The 15,212-nt window shown below is 41.1% G+C and overlaps 2 protein-coding genes across 2 annotated transcripts in view; both read right to left on the reverse strand.

Annotated features, from left to right (window-relative positions):
* The window catches only part of LOC149276761 (MICOS complex subunit mic25-a-like), a 56,327-nt gene extending 51,719 nt beyond the window's left edge, over window positions 1–4,608 (reverse strand). Inside the window, exons 1-4 of the mRNA XM_089503305.1 lie at window positions 4,525–4,608; window positions 2,344–2,485; window positions 2,195–2,264; window positions 1,233–1,377 (exon numbers count right to left, since the gene is read on the reverse strand). Coding sequence (XP_089359431.1) covers window positions 1,233–1,377; window positions 2,195–2,264; window positions 2,344–2,485; window positions 4,525–4,608 — 441 coding nt within the window. The remainder of the gene's footprint in view (window positions 1–1,232; window positions 1,378–2,194; window positions 2,265–2,343; window positions 2,486–4,524) is intronic.
* A 4,399-nt stretch (window positions 4,609–9,007) lies between these two features.
* Window positions 9,008–13,498, reverse strand: LOC149276762 (transmembrane protein adipocyte-associated 1 homolog). Its single transcript, XM_089503306.1, has 10 exons — window positions 13,329–13,498; window positions 12,845–12,977; window positions 12,608–12,694; window positions 12,410–12,482; window positions 12,119–12,198; window positions 11,672–11,782; window positions 10,457–10,517; window positions 10,029–10,131; window positions 9,568–9,648; window positions 9,008–9,242 (listed from the first exon to the last, which is right to left on the reverse strand). The coding sequence occupies exons 1-10, from the start codon at window positions 13,496–13,498 to the stop codon at window positions 9,008–9,010; spliced, it is 1,134 nt and encodes a 377-aa protein (XP_089359432.1).
* Between the last annotated feature and the right edge of the window lie 1,714 nt (window positions 13,499–15,212).

Here is a 15,212-nt window from a genome sequence, read left to right on the forward strand (position 1 = left end):
ACATGAAATGGATCAGAAATCCAGCACAGACAGGGTTATAGGTTCGGATATAAGCCGCCCCCGTATATAGGCCGCACCCTAAAAGTTTGGTGCTTTTTTAAAGAAAACAAAAAAACATGCTGCCACTCTGTCCCCCCCCCCGAGATATGCTGCCACTCTGTCCCCCCCCCGAGATATGCTGACACTGTCCTCCCCCCAAGATATGCTGCCACTGTCCTCCCCCCCCCTCCCCGCCGAGATATGCTGCCACCTCCCGTGCCGGCACCCCCCCCCCGTGGAAAGTGCTGGCAGGGGGAGGCTGTCTGAGCGTATCAGAGAGTAGGATGCAGGTCCCCTGCACCGCTGCGGGGGATCTGTATCCTAACCCCGCTGCCTGCCCGGCAGTCCCGGGCGTCAGGTACTAGACCCCGAATATAGGCCGCACCACCACTTTAAAGACTTGAAGTGGGGGGAAAAAGTGCGGCCTATATTCGAGCCAATACAGTATTTATATATATACACACACACACGGCAAGTGCACAGGCCCCCTAAGAACCCATGAGCAGATCACACATGAAGATGTCCATTGTATTAAATTTGTGAAAGGTCCTAATTATGTTATCACTATATTTGCAACAAAAAAACGCTTTCCATATTGTTTATCCTACTGAAACATACTTACAGGTTTCTAAAGTGTCTCTCTTTAGCACCCAAATTCCAACTCTCCTCCCCTGATGCCCCTCTTCTCTAGGAGCTCAGGATGTTTGCTGGGTATCACAGTATAGAAACAGCAGAACATGTTTCTTAAATTAAATTCTGTGAATTAAATACATTCTTCTTCTATTAAATGCCTTAATGGATCATATAAATGTCCATCATTAGATGACCAAGTTGAGTAACAGTCTCATGAAGGTCCTGACTCCTAGCCATACCTGTAGCAACACTCCATAGAACAAAAGTGTAATTCTTAGACCGTTTCAGATGTCTGGAGGTAAGTAGTTCCCGCTTTCCACCAATACACCGGCCACAGCACACAAACAAGGCAAGAGTACTAACCACACAGAATATCCATAAAAAGGATATTTTAAGCAGCAGACGAGGCTTAATAGCTTGTCATAATGTAAGCCCCACTCAAGAGTTTATTAAATGTATTTTTTTTTCACTTATTTCAGAAAAATGTTTTTGGAGAAGGCTTTTTTTTAAAAAACTGGCAGCACTTGCTGTGTAGTATTGGAGAACTTTGGAGAACTTACCAAATGCTCAGCTCTCCGACGCTCCTGGTCTGTGCATGATTTTTCTCGCAGGATAGAAGAAGTCACCCTTTCACGCGCCGCCTCTCTCTCCCTCTTGGCGAGACGCGCTAATTCTTCCTGGATCATAGCTTGTTCCGTCTCATACCTAAAGGATAAAGAAACCAGACACTGATACGTTGATGATGATCAATGTGAACAGGCATGGTGTGGAAACCAAAAGAACTGTTCTCAAACACTTTCAGAACATGCTAGTGCCTCTCCTCGTCTCGTAGTGAATTTGGATTTGGAGAGTTTTCTTTTTTTGTATAACACACTAAGAAATTGTAAAAACTCCCCTTTTATGGTGCAGAACTATCTGGGTTTTAACATTCTTTTCACATGCTACAATAAGACAATAATGTATAAACATAGTCATCCTTTACAAGATCCTCTTTAACCACCATACTGTCCCATTTCTATGCTCCCACAAGGATTGGGCCAGAGCCCATAGAAACTATTGGACTGTTTCTGCTTTTGGGGTCTGTTTAAGGCAAAAACAAAAGACACTAAAGTTTTACTTCAAAAGGGACAATTAAGTACCATGTACCCCTCAATGGCTGTCCACACATATAGATCAGCGAATTGTTCACCCAGACAATCCCCCAAGCAGTTAAAGCGCCAGGACATCTCCAAAAGGGGAAATAAAATTTTGCCTTAATCCTGAATCAATAATCTATCTGTGTTTTTATGTTAGTTTGTGAAACTTTGTAACGTCAGTTTTAGTAAAAGGGCACCTAGAAGTTTTTTTTAAAGGTGTGTTATATTTCATAAAATCTCTAAGGGAACTGAACACTGCTCTGGCAATAAAGAAAACTTTTCTCTGCGCAACAAGAAATCCCTTTTCCAATGTCAACGGGTGACCTTGTGTTCTCTGTATAAAGAAGGCTCGGTCTTTTAACCTTCAGTTACTGAACGAGACTCACCTCCTGTACAGGTCATCGTCCGTGTCGGCAGGCTGACGTCTGTCGTCTCCAGGAGGGGTCTTGGCATCACCTGCAATAAAAGAAAATATAAATTATGTTTTAACCCAAGAAAAATATAGTTAATATACTACAAATTGTACACTACAAACCCTCAGTTTTGGTTTTGTCTTCTGGGTGGCGGGTGGCGGGTCCTTCCCTGGGAGGTGGAGAAGTGCCAGTGCTACGTGATGAATTTTGGCCTTTTGATGGAACAGAAGACTCTTTCATCCGACTGACAATACTATCAGAGAGCTGCAAACATCAGACACAATAAAACACTCTATTAACATATATCACACATTCACACTATATACTTGAGCAATCAGTATTTAAACACATTTTTCTATCATTGTAGCTAAAAATATTAAAAAAGTGTTGCGTAGTCCCAAGTAACACTGCAAATCATTCACTGTGATTTATCATATAAAACAACTTTAGAGTAATAAAATTACTTAATGTTGAATATTTTTTGATAAATTATCTTGAAATTAAGGATTGATACATAAATGGCAGATGTGAATGTCATCTCTGTATCATTTTTTGCACTGGTGGCTGATTTCTTAGTTTGGAATATATTCATGTAGTTGACATTAAAGCACAAAACTGAAGAAATTCATTTTAGAAAAAGGAAAGTATGTGTAGTTGTGATCTGTTACCACCAGGTGGAGCCACTGAAAAATCTCATTTTTATGTAAATAATACATTTTCAATTTTTACAAATTAAAAAGCCATTGCTAAAATATGGAATAATACAGATTCCTTTAAGGAAACTGTTTGCTCTGCCAACACTAAAACTACTTAGTATGAGCTGAAATCTTATGTAAGGGTTGTTAATCACTTTATTAAAATGTGTTATTAATTATCTGTTTGAAAATGAAGCTATTAGCAGATATTATGCACAGGCAAAAAAAAAAAAATACGCCACAAGAGAAAACCATAGGCAATTAAAAACATTGAAACTTGCAGGATCCACACAACTTGCACAAACGGATACGCACTGTGGGTGAAACATTCTTGGAACAAAACAGTTTTACGAAAAGAACGAGGTTTTGGGGGTTTAGTGAATACGCCAGCTGAACGTCAGGACGCTGATCAATATTAGACTTTAATGCTTAATCATATACATTAGGACTGAGTAGGTGCTGACCGAATCCTACTTTAGATTGCAGATTGGCCTGGCCATTTAAAGGACACCCAAGGCCACAAACATGGGGGGGGGGTGTATGGGAACCAGACTCTGAATGAGTGCTGGCACTGCCTGGTATCCCACCCGTGTAGAGTGGGCATTTATAAACACCAGTGGGTTTTTTTTCTTTATATATAGACCATGATGAGGTTGCCACTATGGTCCAGAGTTGACTCTGTCCATCGAAATGTCTGCTGCTGCAAGTCATGAAGGAACACAGGTGGGCTTTTTTCCCCCTTTTTTCTTAAACACAGAGGGCAATTTGGGGATTAACCCCTTAAGGGCAATGGGTTGTCCTTAAACCCATTAAAAACAATGCATTGTCATAAAGGGGTTAAGTTAATGGGCCGTTACAAGGTTGGTGCCACGGCCCTAGATTGATACCAGCCCTGAGCGCATCAACCCACAAATTAAACGATTAAATTGTCTGCCCCACGCAGGTCCAGGGCTGGTAAATTCAGCTGGTGCTTTTACCTGTACATCGCATCTGATATCCCTATATATTATTTGTACATTAAGATGAACGAGGCTTTCCGCTATACATAATATAAGATCTATAAGGTTTCCACAACTGGCAAATCTATACAGTATCCACGCCGTACCCCACCTTAGCCCCCCGCCAGTCCCAGGGCTGCACCTGGATGAAACGTTTTACCGACTTAAAGCAAAAACATACTACGGCGCTTCTATCGGCTTTCTTCTATCAGTTGGGGCTGAATTCTACATGAAGAATTAGGGGGAGACATTTCTTTGCAAGTATGATGAGAATAGAGGGGGGTGATCTTTATTTGCACTGACTGGGGGGGGGTTATCCTTTATAAATTATATTTATACAAATACATGCAGTGGGCTGAGGGAACCTGACCGGTCCATGCATGAAATAAATGAATGCTCCCCAACTGTATGCATTCAGGGCTGAGGGGCCACCTCATGCATTAAATGTATTTATCCGTGCCCCCCATTACTCTATGCCCCCAATAAAGGCGCCAGGCCTTCCGCATGCACAGCTCTGCCAGCTGCTTGGCCATACGTGGTATAATGTATGTCTTTGTATGCACTGGGGATGGACCCCCTCCTTGGGCACAAAGTTGAGGCGTCCTCTCACCCTGACTCCTCGCAGCACCCGCACCCTGTCCTCCTCATCCAGCCCGAAGGACACCTTCCTCCTGGTGCTCTCGCTGCCCCCCATTATCACCAGGGTAACCTCAGCCAGGAAGATGCCCCCTTTCACTGACAGAAAACGGGCACGCGCAGCACCGGACAGTCGCGATTGGTGGAAGGGAAACCCCAGCAGCCTATTACCAGGCGCTTTTCTTTGTCTACCAATCAGAACCGGCAGGCTGACCGCTTGGCGTATCGGAAGTTGTAGTCCTGCGGCAGATTGAAGGGCGCGGGTTGCTGAGAGATGTCAGTTTAGGGCGTGGGTAGCCGTGGGCTGTCCGTGCAGCCCATTAAAGCTCTGGCCTTGTGAGATTATGTCCTTCTCTCTGTCAGTGAGTTCATTTTATTGGAAATAATGTGTATGTGTCTTAGCGTGAGTCTGTAAGTAGGTGTAATGTAGGGAGGGGCTACTTGACTGAGTGCAGTGGATGTTATTGTTCTGCTGGATAGTAAAACCTGGTATTATTTAGATCTTGTGGTTTATTGTCCAAATAGTGTAGGATAATTTGAAAAAAATTGCATCATACAAAATGTGGGCAACAGGTTACAAAACAGAATTGCTATTAGCAACATTAAACTACTGCACAAATATAGACAAAAAGTAATTTGTGACAATGTTCCTTTAAATATGTATTTGGCTCATTGACTAAGGGATGTGGAGACAGGACTTTACAAGGACTACAGAACCTCGGCCATAAAGCAATCGGCGCAGCAAGGTTTGTGGGCAGGAGGTGGCGCCCGTATATCACATGATCACCCGCAATGGAGTTCTCCAGGTCACTATAACTTTAATTTAACAATATCTACAAATAACACAGAGAGACACTTTTGTTTCCCCTCTAAATAAGCCATTGATTAAAAAATATAGTTTACGTGCAGAAATAAATCATAATCCAAGACGATGCTATGCGGCTGCCTTGGGGTAAAACTTTAGTTTATAGATGTTATAAGAAAAATAAATAATCCGAATGATTTTGTTCCAGTAAAGCTGGCTGTGCTTTATGATTAGAACGCTGAAACGGATCCTTCATTGCTCAGATTCGCATTATTTAAAAATCAATAACAAATTCCCAGCCAGCTCGTTATATATTTATTTATTTTAAGAGCTTTTCATCTCTTTCTCACATTTTATCTAGCAGCATCTTCAATATTTATCCTGTATAACCGCTACATTATTTAAAGGCACAGTGCACCTGTTATAGAAACACAGAATTTGATGTCAGATCAGACCTTTTTCGGCCCCCATCTAGTCGCCCGTTTTTCCTGCCGTGAGGCTGTTCCAGTTATCTACCACCTCCTCAGTAAAGTAAAACTTCCTTACATTAACATCTAAAACCCTGACCGTCTAGTTTTAGCAACAACATTTTTAAGAGGTGCGGCTGAGGAAAAGGGGTGTTGCTTAATTGTAGCCCTGCCCACTTCCACCTTATCCTTTTAGACAATGCCCCGCCCATTTAAAACACTTCTGTCCTTCAAACAGTGTAATCATTCTGCACGTATTTCATTTTAAATAATGGGGCTATTGGGTTTTTCCATGGAAGCCATGCTCTGTGTCAAAATAGGTAAGAGAACCAGAATAACAATTTCCCCACCCAAAATCTTACCAAGAATACAAATGACATTTGATTGTTCAAAGCAGTCTTTATTTTTTCTTCCAACCATAAAAATATAATATTTACATTTTATATAGAGATCTCTATATACACTTCTCTCCTCTGTATACCCGCAGCTCATTGATTTCGCCCCAACGAACTGCATCTGGTTTTAAATAAACCAAGAATTTATGCAAAAAAAAAAAAAAAAGAAATGCAACACAAAGGCAACAAAATAATTATTTTTCAATGACCTGAATGATAGTCATCCACCTGTTGTCAAGCAAGGAGGTCTTTAAAATCTACCCATTTTCTGGCGCTTAAAACTAGTTGTTTTTTGGTCTCTGCCTTATTCTTTTGACTTTTGCTCTTTAGTGGGTGCCACGCTGCTCCAACATTCAAGGGGTTAATCCATTCCCACTGTGGGGTCTTTTATTCCCAAACCAACGCTGCAATCCAATTATCTGAACATATTATTTGCAGTCCCATGTAGTAACACGTTTGCATTTAATTTACCCGTCTCTAGCGTCAATGACTCTCTTATTGGTTATTTTTTCTTACTTTTTTTTTTTTTTTTTTTTTGCAGCCACACTTAAAAATAGGGGAGAAATCAGGAAAAAGGTTTTAAAAAAATTTAGATATAATATCAAAAAGTATATTTAAAAATGATTTCTTAAAAAAAAAAGCAAAGCAAAATAGTTTATTATAATAGGTATTTCTTTTAATTATTGTAACACTAGCGGTAGGTGGCAGGCCTGCTTTTAAGAACAAACTTTAGAAAGCCTCGCTCTATCTATTATCGGAGAAGAAACTTTATTAATTAAGGGCTTGGTTTACCTACACAGAAATGGCACGCACATTCTATTAGACGGCGGGGAAGCACACATATAAGTGAATAGAATCTCCAAAAATGTCTAGAATGCAATATGATATTCTGTTTACAAATACTATGTAAACGTCGACAGATACAAAGTAACCTAACCAGTTTAATCCATGATGGCTTCCTTGTTATTAACACTTCTTATGTGTTTCGCCCCAAAAATCACTCAATGATGTAATATTAGCATTTTTGTGCATCTCGGGTCTTACAAACCCATTAAAACTGCTGTTTGGCAAACTTAGTTACTAAAGGGTGAGTTGTCAGTAGAGTTGTGGTTGTAACTCACCGACTTCACTATTCATTATAAAAAAGGGTCAACACTGGCGGGTTTCCCCAGCAAGAAGGGCTGAGCTGGCCCTGTATAATGCATTATTTAATGGGTGGAGAAATCTCACTGATTTAACTATATATTATAAAGGACCAGCCACGCTCTGCACGTGGTAGAAGCTCACTGGGGTTGACCTATGCCAGTTTTACCTATATATACCGCACAACGCACAGAACAAGCAAAGCACTACAGAGGATGCATCGGAGCACAGCAACCATTACAAAACTACGCAAAGATCTCCAAAATATCCAGCGAGATCTTACTAAAAGTAAAATTAAAACTAACAGAGAAGCTCATTTTCAGAAGAAACTTAAAAGTTAAAAAAAAAAATAATCCAAGTTTTCTTCCTCCACCCAACAGGATGATACTATGTGGTCAAAAAATAAAGTGACCGGCCGAACGGTAAGGAATGCAGTTAAGAGAACGATTGTGCAAACCTCGCTTCATCATACAAGCAAGGTTTACTTAATCGTCTTCTTAAGAGTCAAAATATTTAAGCAAATATTTTAAGCCAATAAGCCTCTTTTTCTTGCATAAATTCTCTTTTCAGTATTGTCCAGGATTGATAGGAAATTCAGTGCATTTTCATGTATATTTTTAAACAATGGAAAATAACAATGTTGCCATATTCTATGCTTCTTATAGAATAGGCAGCCTTTCTCACCAATGGGCTCAGTAGTAACGCCTCCAAGGGAAGCACAAACTCGGTCAATGACGTAGGAAAATACGGATTTTAACACATCCAGCCGATACGAAGCCAGGCTGGCGCATTTCTGAGCACCAAAAAACGTAATTTTGTTGTTAATACTAGAGAAACGCATGTTTTACTATAGGTTACAAGTGGATAAACCCTTACAAGGCCTGTGCTAGAGACTGATTTTTTTTTGTATGGCGGAAACTCAATTACATGTTAACACTGCATCCCGAGGGACGTTTAATGACACCTGATTACCGTTCTAAATGCGGATCATAACCCACACATACTAGTCGTCCAGGCACAGCCGTCGTAAACGGAGAGTCATCCGGGATAAAGAAACAGGTGGCCTGTTCTGTAGCTCAGGTCTAACTACCGTATAGATCCCACCAGACGTTTTAGGTGTTTGTTCATGCCTGAGGGTTTTTGCATAGCAGATGACCGCGGGTAACTTTATATATACCGAAGGAGATCTTATTTGTGGAATTCCTTGGTTCCTTGGATTGGTCGTGATTCCGGATTGACTACAGCAGTAGGTACCTCGACCCAGTCGAGTTCCAGGTGGTGAGCATAGCTACCCACAGCCTTCATCTTCCCTCGTAGTGAAAGACTTAAAAGGTCCAGCAAAGATTTTCCTATCTGGCAGCATGAAGCAAAGCAAACATCCAGTGATACTGACTCTGTCACAACAGAGACGGCAGGGCAATAATAATAGCAGCACCGGGTCTGATTTCAGTGAATAAAAAGTCTACTCGGTTTCTTATTGAGCTGCTTTGGAAGAGCAGAATTTAGGAAAAATAAAGGTCTTGCCCAACACGTCTTTGCTAGATTGAGACACCCCTGGGCTCTTTCCTCCACTAAGTTTTTGGAAAAACACAGAGAAAAATGTCTGAACGCAGAGTCTCTTCGTAAGACTCCCTCGGCTGCTCACACTTAGGAATTTATGGCTTTCCAGCGATCACTGTCAATGCTGTTGACGCTCCCGACAATATGTGGCATTGAGGCTATATCATCGAGGTAAGCCGTGGTGTCTATCTGCGTGTTGGAGTAGAATCCTGTGTCTATGCCATCTTTCTTCACTACGGCATAGGGGTGCGGGAGATGGACGTCGGTCTCATCGGGCTCGTCCACTTGGGATTTGTAGGAGAAAAGAATCTTTGGTTCAGATCTGCAATAAAAGGTAAAGCGTCAATAAAGTGGTATTTAGCAAGGAAGATTGTGTACGCCGACGCTCCTATATTCATATTTTCAGTTATCAATGTCAACAGAAAAAGGCGCATAGAGTCAAAGTACAGAGCTTTTATAGCAACTATTAGTCTAAAATAAAACATGATTCATAAAAAAGGGAGATGGAAGATTGCTACTTTAACATAAACTAGTTTTAGGAAACAGACCCGGCAGCCCATTCCTTTTAAGGAGTTTATAATGTGAGAGAAGGAAAATTAAACATATGGGGTCTTGGTAGAATAGCCCCTGGATTTTTGGTTACTCACCCAAAGAAGCTTTTCAGGAACGCTGCGTACATGAGTGGCGCAAACAAGCTGAAGTAAAGGAAGGTGGTAATGTCTACTAAGCTGTAAGAGAGGAAGAATTCTTTTTACAAGAAATTTACATTATTAGGAACATCTGGATGCCACATACTGAATATGTAAAGGCTTATAAGAGGGCCTTAAGGGCTGTCCCTAATCAAGAAACGTTTATAGATTATATACTTTTATATATTGCTTGGCATACATAAGGTTTCATAAAGACCATTTATTCAAGCTTCTTGAATTAACATCAAGAAAGAGAACTATATGGGGAGGAATAATCATTCGGACCCTGAGAAAAGGAAGTTACGACAACTGCAAACATTATATAGGTATATTTAGCATTTATAAAATGTATAACGATTTGGGGGAAACGATGCAGGACAACAAAGTATCTGAACATCGACAGAAGGATGAATACTAACCACAAGCCGTTAATGATATCCGCGCACAGTAGGGCGCTGCCGATGCCCTGCACCAGGTTGAGGAGAGACAGAATTATGGCATACACGTAGAAACTCTTCCGGGCTGCAAAGAAAGTCACATCTTACTCAAGAGACAGGAAAATATAAAATGTACAAAAAGCACTATTCAACAGAAAAATCCCTGGCTTTGTTTAAAAAAAGTATAGCGGGATGAGAATTTAACAATAATAATATCAGAAAATTAAAAACAGTATACGTGCGTTAGAAGGTATTTAGTCTGTTTACTAATAAATAACATTCAAAAATATTAGACAAGGCTAAGTAAGCCAAGCAGATTTATTTGTAATTGCCTGGTGTTTGTCACAAATTTAGAACCGGCAATGCTGCTGGAAAAATAAAATAAGAAAAAAATAAAAATGTTAACTTACACGGGAGGGAGATGCGATCTTTGAGTGGCGTTTTTGGTAGTATAGAGACAAGGGTATACACCTGCAGTAAGTATTGGGAGTTAATGTTAAACACATGGAATCAACAATAGACACAGGGACCGTTAACAGAGAAACACGGAATCTGGGTACAATATTTGGCCGCTGTAAAACCCCACATAGGCGTAGCCGTGATGCATACATACAGTGGCGTGCTAAAGCGGATGCCGTGAGCTCACAGCACACAGAAGCGTCCGGCGGGGTCACGTAACCACAAGGCAGCTTCATAGAAGAGAGGGCTCCGGGAAAGGTAAGAGGGAGAGCTACAGTGATTATAGGAGAGGTGTGAGTGTGTGTGGGGCAGGGCATAGTGTTAGCGGTGTGAGTGTATGCTGTTAGTATGCGTGTGCACGTTTCTGCACAGTGTTTGAGTGTGTGTTAGTTTATGGTATTAGAATGAGTGTGTGTATGGTGTTATCTGCAGTCGTTATTGTGCATGAGAACTTATGGTGTTAGCGTCAGGGGTAAAAATACAGCACCCACGTGTGACTAACCCCAACCTCAGCCATGAATACGACTTATCCAAAACCAATTTCTTTTTTTTTTTTTTTTGTCTAACCGATGATATATGTGATATAGCTTCCTTCTTAGTTAACTTATTGTATAGGGAGTATCCACCCCTAGTCAATGAAAGAAACGGCTAATGTTCTGTTGCATGTTAATTGCTGGAGAGACAATCTCATCTAAATATTTTTTTGGTATCAGTTTAAAACATCTGAAGAAGCACAGGTATAAAATGAGATCTAATCTGTACCCAGCGGGAAGTTATGTCAACGTATCGTACATGGTTTGGGGCGATCGCTTGAGGATTAACAGTTTCAGCACTTACGGTGCAGTTACAGTGATCCAAATCCCAGGAAGTTTAACAATCTTACACTGTAAACAGAGGATCTGAGTAGTCGTCAGACCCGTCTTGATATTCTGTGACTAAGGTTTTGGTAGCAGTATAAACTGCTTTGTGTGCCCACTATGTAGGAGGTGAGAGTAGGTTCTCACGCTATTGAGAGTGCGCCTTGACGTGGCGGGTGAGCTTAATTATGCTTTGGCCAATTCATATAACCAAAACCTCTCATTTATATTATGTTTATATATTTGTTGCCAACTTTATTAGGGTGAGAAGCGCAGACAGTTTCTGTTTTTTGTATTCTGTGACTATACCAGGAAGAAAAAACATGAGCTTGCAAGCCAAAAATGCCTCCCTCCGTGTCCATAAATGTTGAAGTCCTCAGCTGAGAGGTGAGAGTCCGGGTACAAGATTTCCAGGGTTCCCTGAAAGGAAAAACATCAGAGAAGAGCGTCAGAAATAAACAAGCCGCAATCAGAAGGAAGTCCCTCAATAACATGGGTTTTGAACCATTCATCAAGGCCTTGGGGACCCCACTGTGTTTAAAGCAATCTGGCTCCACAAGCCAACGAGACACAACTTTATATACATATAACTATGCATTACACCAGCTGGACCCTCCTATCCTGGGGACGGCATTTTTACAATGTTTAAAATAGACCCTTTAAACAAAATTATGACTTTACCTATGTAACAGCACATCAGTATTTCTGGCCTAGTCAGAGAAAAAAGTTACCAGATAAAAAAAGCACCCGTCTTACCTGTGTCACTGAATACGCAAGGGATAAAACCGCAGTAATAGCCAAAACCCTCTTAACGCTTGATTTACTTTCAAGGTGGCCTGGAGTGAACAGAAAAATTGTAAAGAGGGTGTCAGTAACATAACATGACAACGGTGTCGAGATACATTGTTTTCCTTTTTCTATAAATAACATTCTATAAACTATATTATATTATTTTGTAACAACACATATATATATATATATATAAGTTACTCTATGCACACGGCTGTTGTATAGGGATAAATATGTACAAATGATGATGATACGTACAAAAAGCGAGACCCAAAATGATGACACTCAGCTCGATGGTGAGGAGGAAAAACCTGGTGATTTCCCACAGAACCTTCAAGATCCAAAGGAGAAAAAAAGTTTAATGGATGAAAACAAGCGAAGGGACTTCGATAAACAAATCGTATCTAACCCAAAAGCAGAAAAGAGGTTCTGGAAGAACGGGGTTTGGCAACTCACCTTATCAGTGACAGTAGCCACACTTGAAGAACTGACGGTCATTGATACTATAGCCCGAGTAATGCCGACCAGAGCCACTACAAACACCTAGAAGAAAAGAACAAAAAAGTATATCGTCCTCCTGCTTCAAAGATGCACCTGGGAGTAAAAAGGGATTTTTTTGCCCTGGAAAAATCTTGTAACCAAGAGGTTTTTTTTTTGCTTTTTGTTTAAATAAATTCAATTGGACTCACTCACCAAAATGTAGAAAGTGGTGAAGATGGGGCTTGACGTGACGCGGATTTTTGCTCTAGCTGAGGGCAGTTTCCAAATCAGAAACACAAAGAAAAGAACATTCGGGATCAGAAGCATGAGGTCCCAGTATCTGACCCTGCGCAGGAACCAGGAATATACTGAGATTAGGAGTTAAAAGCATCACCAGAGGAATTATCATGCACAGTTAGTAGACATGGCCCATGTTTAGTTTCACCCCAGTCCTTAAAGGCAGCAGACATACTGTTGTGGCTGCTCAATGATAGTAATAACAAAAAAATGGAGAAGTAACCTAGTTGAGCGGAATAATCATGTATAACTCGTGAACATGAAGTTCAGATGACTGCTCCTCCACTTATAAAGGTGTGGGGCTAACAGACATACATCACTTCTCTCAACACGAGAGACCCGCTTGAGTGATAATTGTTTAGGGATATCCTAAAGGAGGGACGGAGATCGATGAACATACCTAGACGTTCCAATGTCTTCGTACAGGATGACCAGGCATACATGTGGAATGGTGATGTTAGTGGTGTTATATTCTGGGAATACTGTGGGCTTCATCGAAGTAATGTAGGGTTGGATAGAAGGGTTGGGAGTCGTGTTGAATTGCGAGATGGTCGGAGTCTCTGCAGACATCCTGCATGTGATCCGAGCAGGACGGAGATAAGTAAAGAAGGGCACCGTCTTCTCTTCCTCGTCAGGAAACAGGAAACAAATCCTACTTTTAACACCAGAAGAGAGGCGTAAACAGGTCACTCGCAGATAAGATTCCCTTTAACTGTTTCATTGGAGCAGCTGTCCATCTCTAATCAAAATACAGTGAGCTGTTAAAAATAATTGATAGAGGCTTTCAAGAGGGGGGGGGGTCGTCATGACGTAGGGACGTACCTGCGTGTTTCCTCCTCCTCCCTCCGTCCCTCTCTCCTTCCTCTTCCGGAGTTCGCCGGTTACAATTGCCGGCTATAATCCAGGCTTGACGGCTCGGCGCCTGAGCGGTCCGGCGGTTTGGCGGTTCAGGTGGCCCGGCACCGGACAAGGTGATATTGCGGCAATACGGCGGCACGGCAGTTTTTTTTTTTTGTTTTTTTTTTATCCTGATGTACTGTGCCAAGATCTGGTAGCACTCCCTCTGGTGGTGAGCTAACCTGATTACAACTACATATCCTGCAAAAGGAGTTACGCTGGAAAGCTGATGAAGCGTTTGTTGGGATTTATTGCCTAAATGCCTGTTCAGCATTAAGATGCACTGCGGTCTGGACACTGCAAAAGGAGCTAAGCTGGAAAGCTGTTCATCAGTATTTGTTGGGGCTTATTGCCTAAGTGCCTGTTCAGCATTAAGATGCACTGCGGTCTGGACACTGCAAAAGGAGTTAAGCTGGAAAGCTGATGAAGTGTTTGTTGGGTTTTATTGCCTAAATGCCTGTTCAGCATTAAGATGCACTGTGGTCTGGACACTGATTTGTTTTAGATTATTTCAACTCAATTCAATCCAATTCAAGACTGGAATTCTACATATTTGATAATAAAGTAAAAGAACAAGGAGAAGAGGGGAGGAAGGAAAAAAAAAAGAAAGGGAAGGGAGGAAAGGAGAAAAAAAAAGAGGAAAAAATACATATATATATTCTGGGTGGCTTGAGCCTGCCACCTTTTTTATTAATTATTTTTTTTTTTTTAATATATTAATAGGAATACTAGGATAATACGAAGAGATAGAAAATGCCTCCTAAAAATCCATACTGGAAGTCCGCAGGCATTAGCTCTCCAAAAGGGTGTATTGTGGCAGGTAAAATTGACAAATTCCTTAAAGCCTCCCCGGTTATGACGAAAACCCGCTCAGCAAAAAATGTGTCCTCAGTGGAAGGTAGAGAAGATATAGGCGAATTAAGATCTGTATCTCCCCCAGAAACTGAGAATTTTGGGGGGGGGGGAGTATAGTCGGCCAAATGATCCAAGTTCAATTGCCAAGTGATATCTTGGCAATTGAAGAGGAAGATGGTAGGGTGATAAGGATTATTTAAAGGAGTGTGCTCTACCTACGATCTCGGATGAACAGAAGGATGTATTAGAAAGGGAAATTACGGTGGATGAGATGAGGGATGCACTTTTCTCAAAAAGGGGACGGTCTCCCTTTTGGGATTTATCAGGAATACGCAGGTGCTCTCTTACCTATGTTATGCTCAGTTTTTACTGAAGGTCTGAAAGAAAAGCAGCTACCAAGTTCTATGTTGGAAGCAGTAATTATTCTTATTCTTAAAAAAGATAAAAATCCAGCAAAAGTGGGATCATACCGGCCGATTTCCTTACTTAATACTGATGTGAAAATCTTAGCCAAAGTGCTCGCTAGAAGATT

Source organism: Sceloporus occidentalis, unplaced genomic scaffold, assembly GCF_023333645.1.
Source record: "Sceloporus occidentalis isolate IW3139 unplaced genomic scaffold, rSceOcc1.0.p SCAF_225, whole genome shotgun sequence".
Classification (NCBI taxonomy): domain Eukaryota; kingdom Metazoa; phylum Chordata; class Lepidosauria; order Squamata; family Phrynosomatidae; genus Sceloporus; species Sceloporus occidentalis.

Bases quoted from the DNA above. Each gene is read 5' to 3' on its own strand.
- LOC149276762 (XM_089503306.1), bottom strand. From the start codon at position 13,498: ATGTCTGCAGAGACTCCGACCATCTCGCAATTCAACACGACTCCCAAC. The intron at 10,518-11,671 runs GTATAGTCACAG...TACTTACTGCAG, and splicing joins GCTCATGTTTTTTCTTCCTG to GTGTATACCCTTGTCTCTAT. The intron at 9,649-10,028 runs GTTAGTATTCAT...CCTCTCTTACAG, and splicing joins GATATCATTAACGGCTTGTG to CTTAGTAGACATTACCACCT.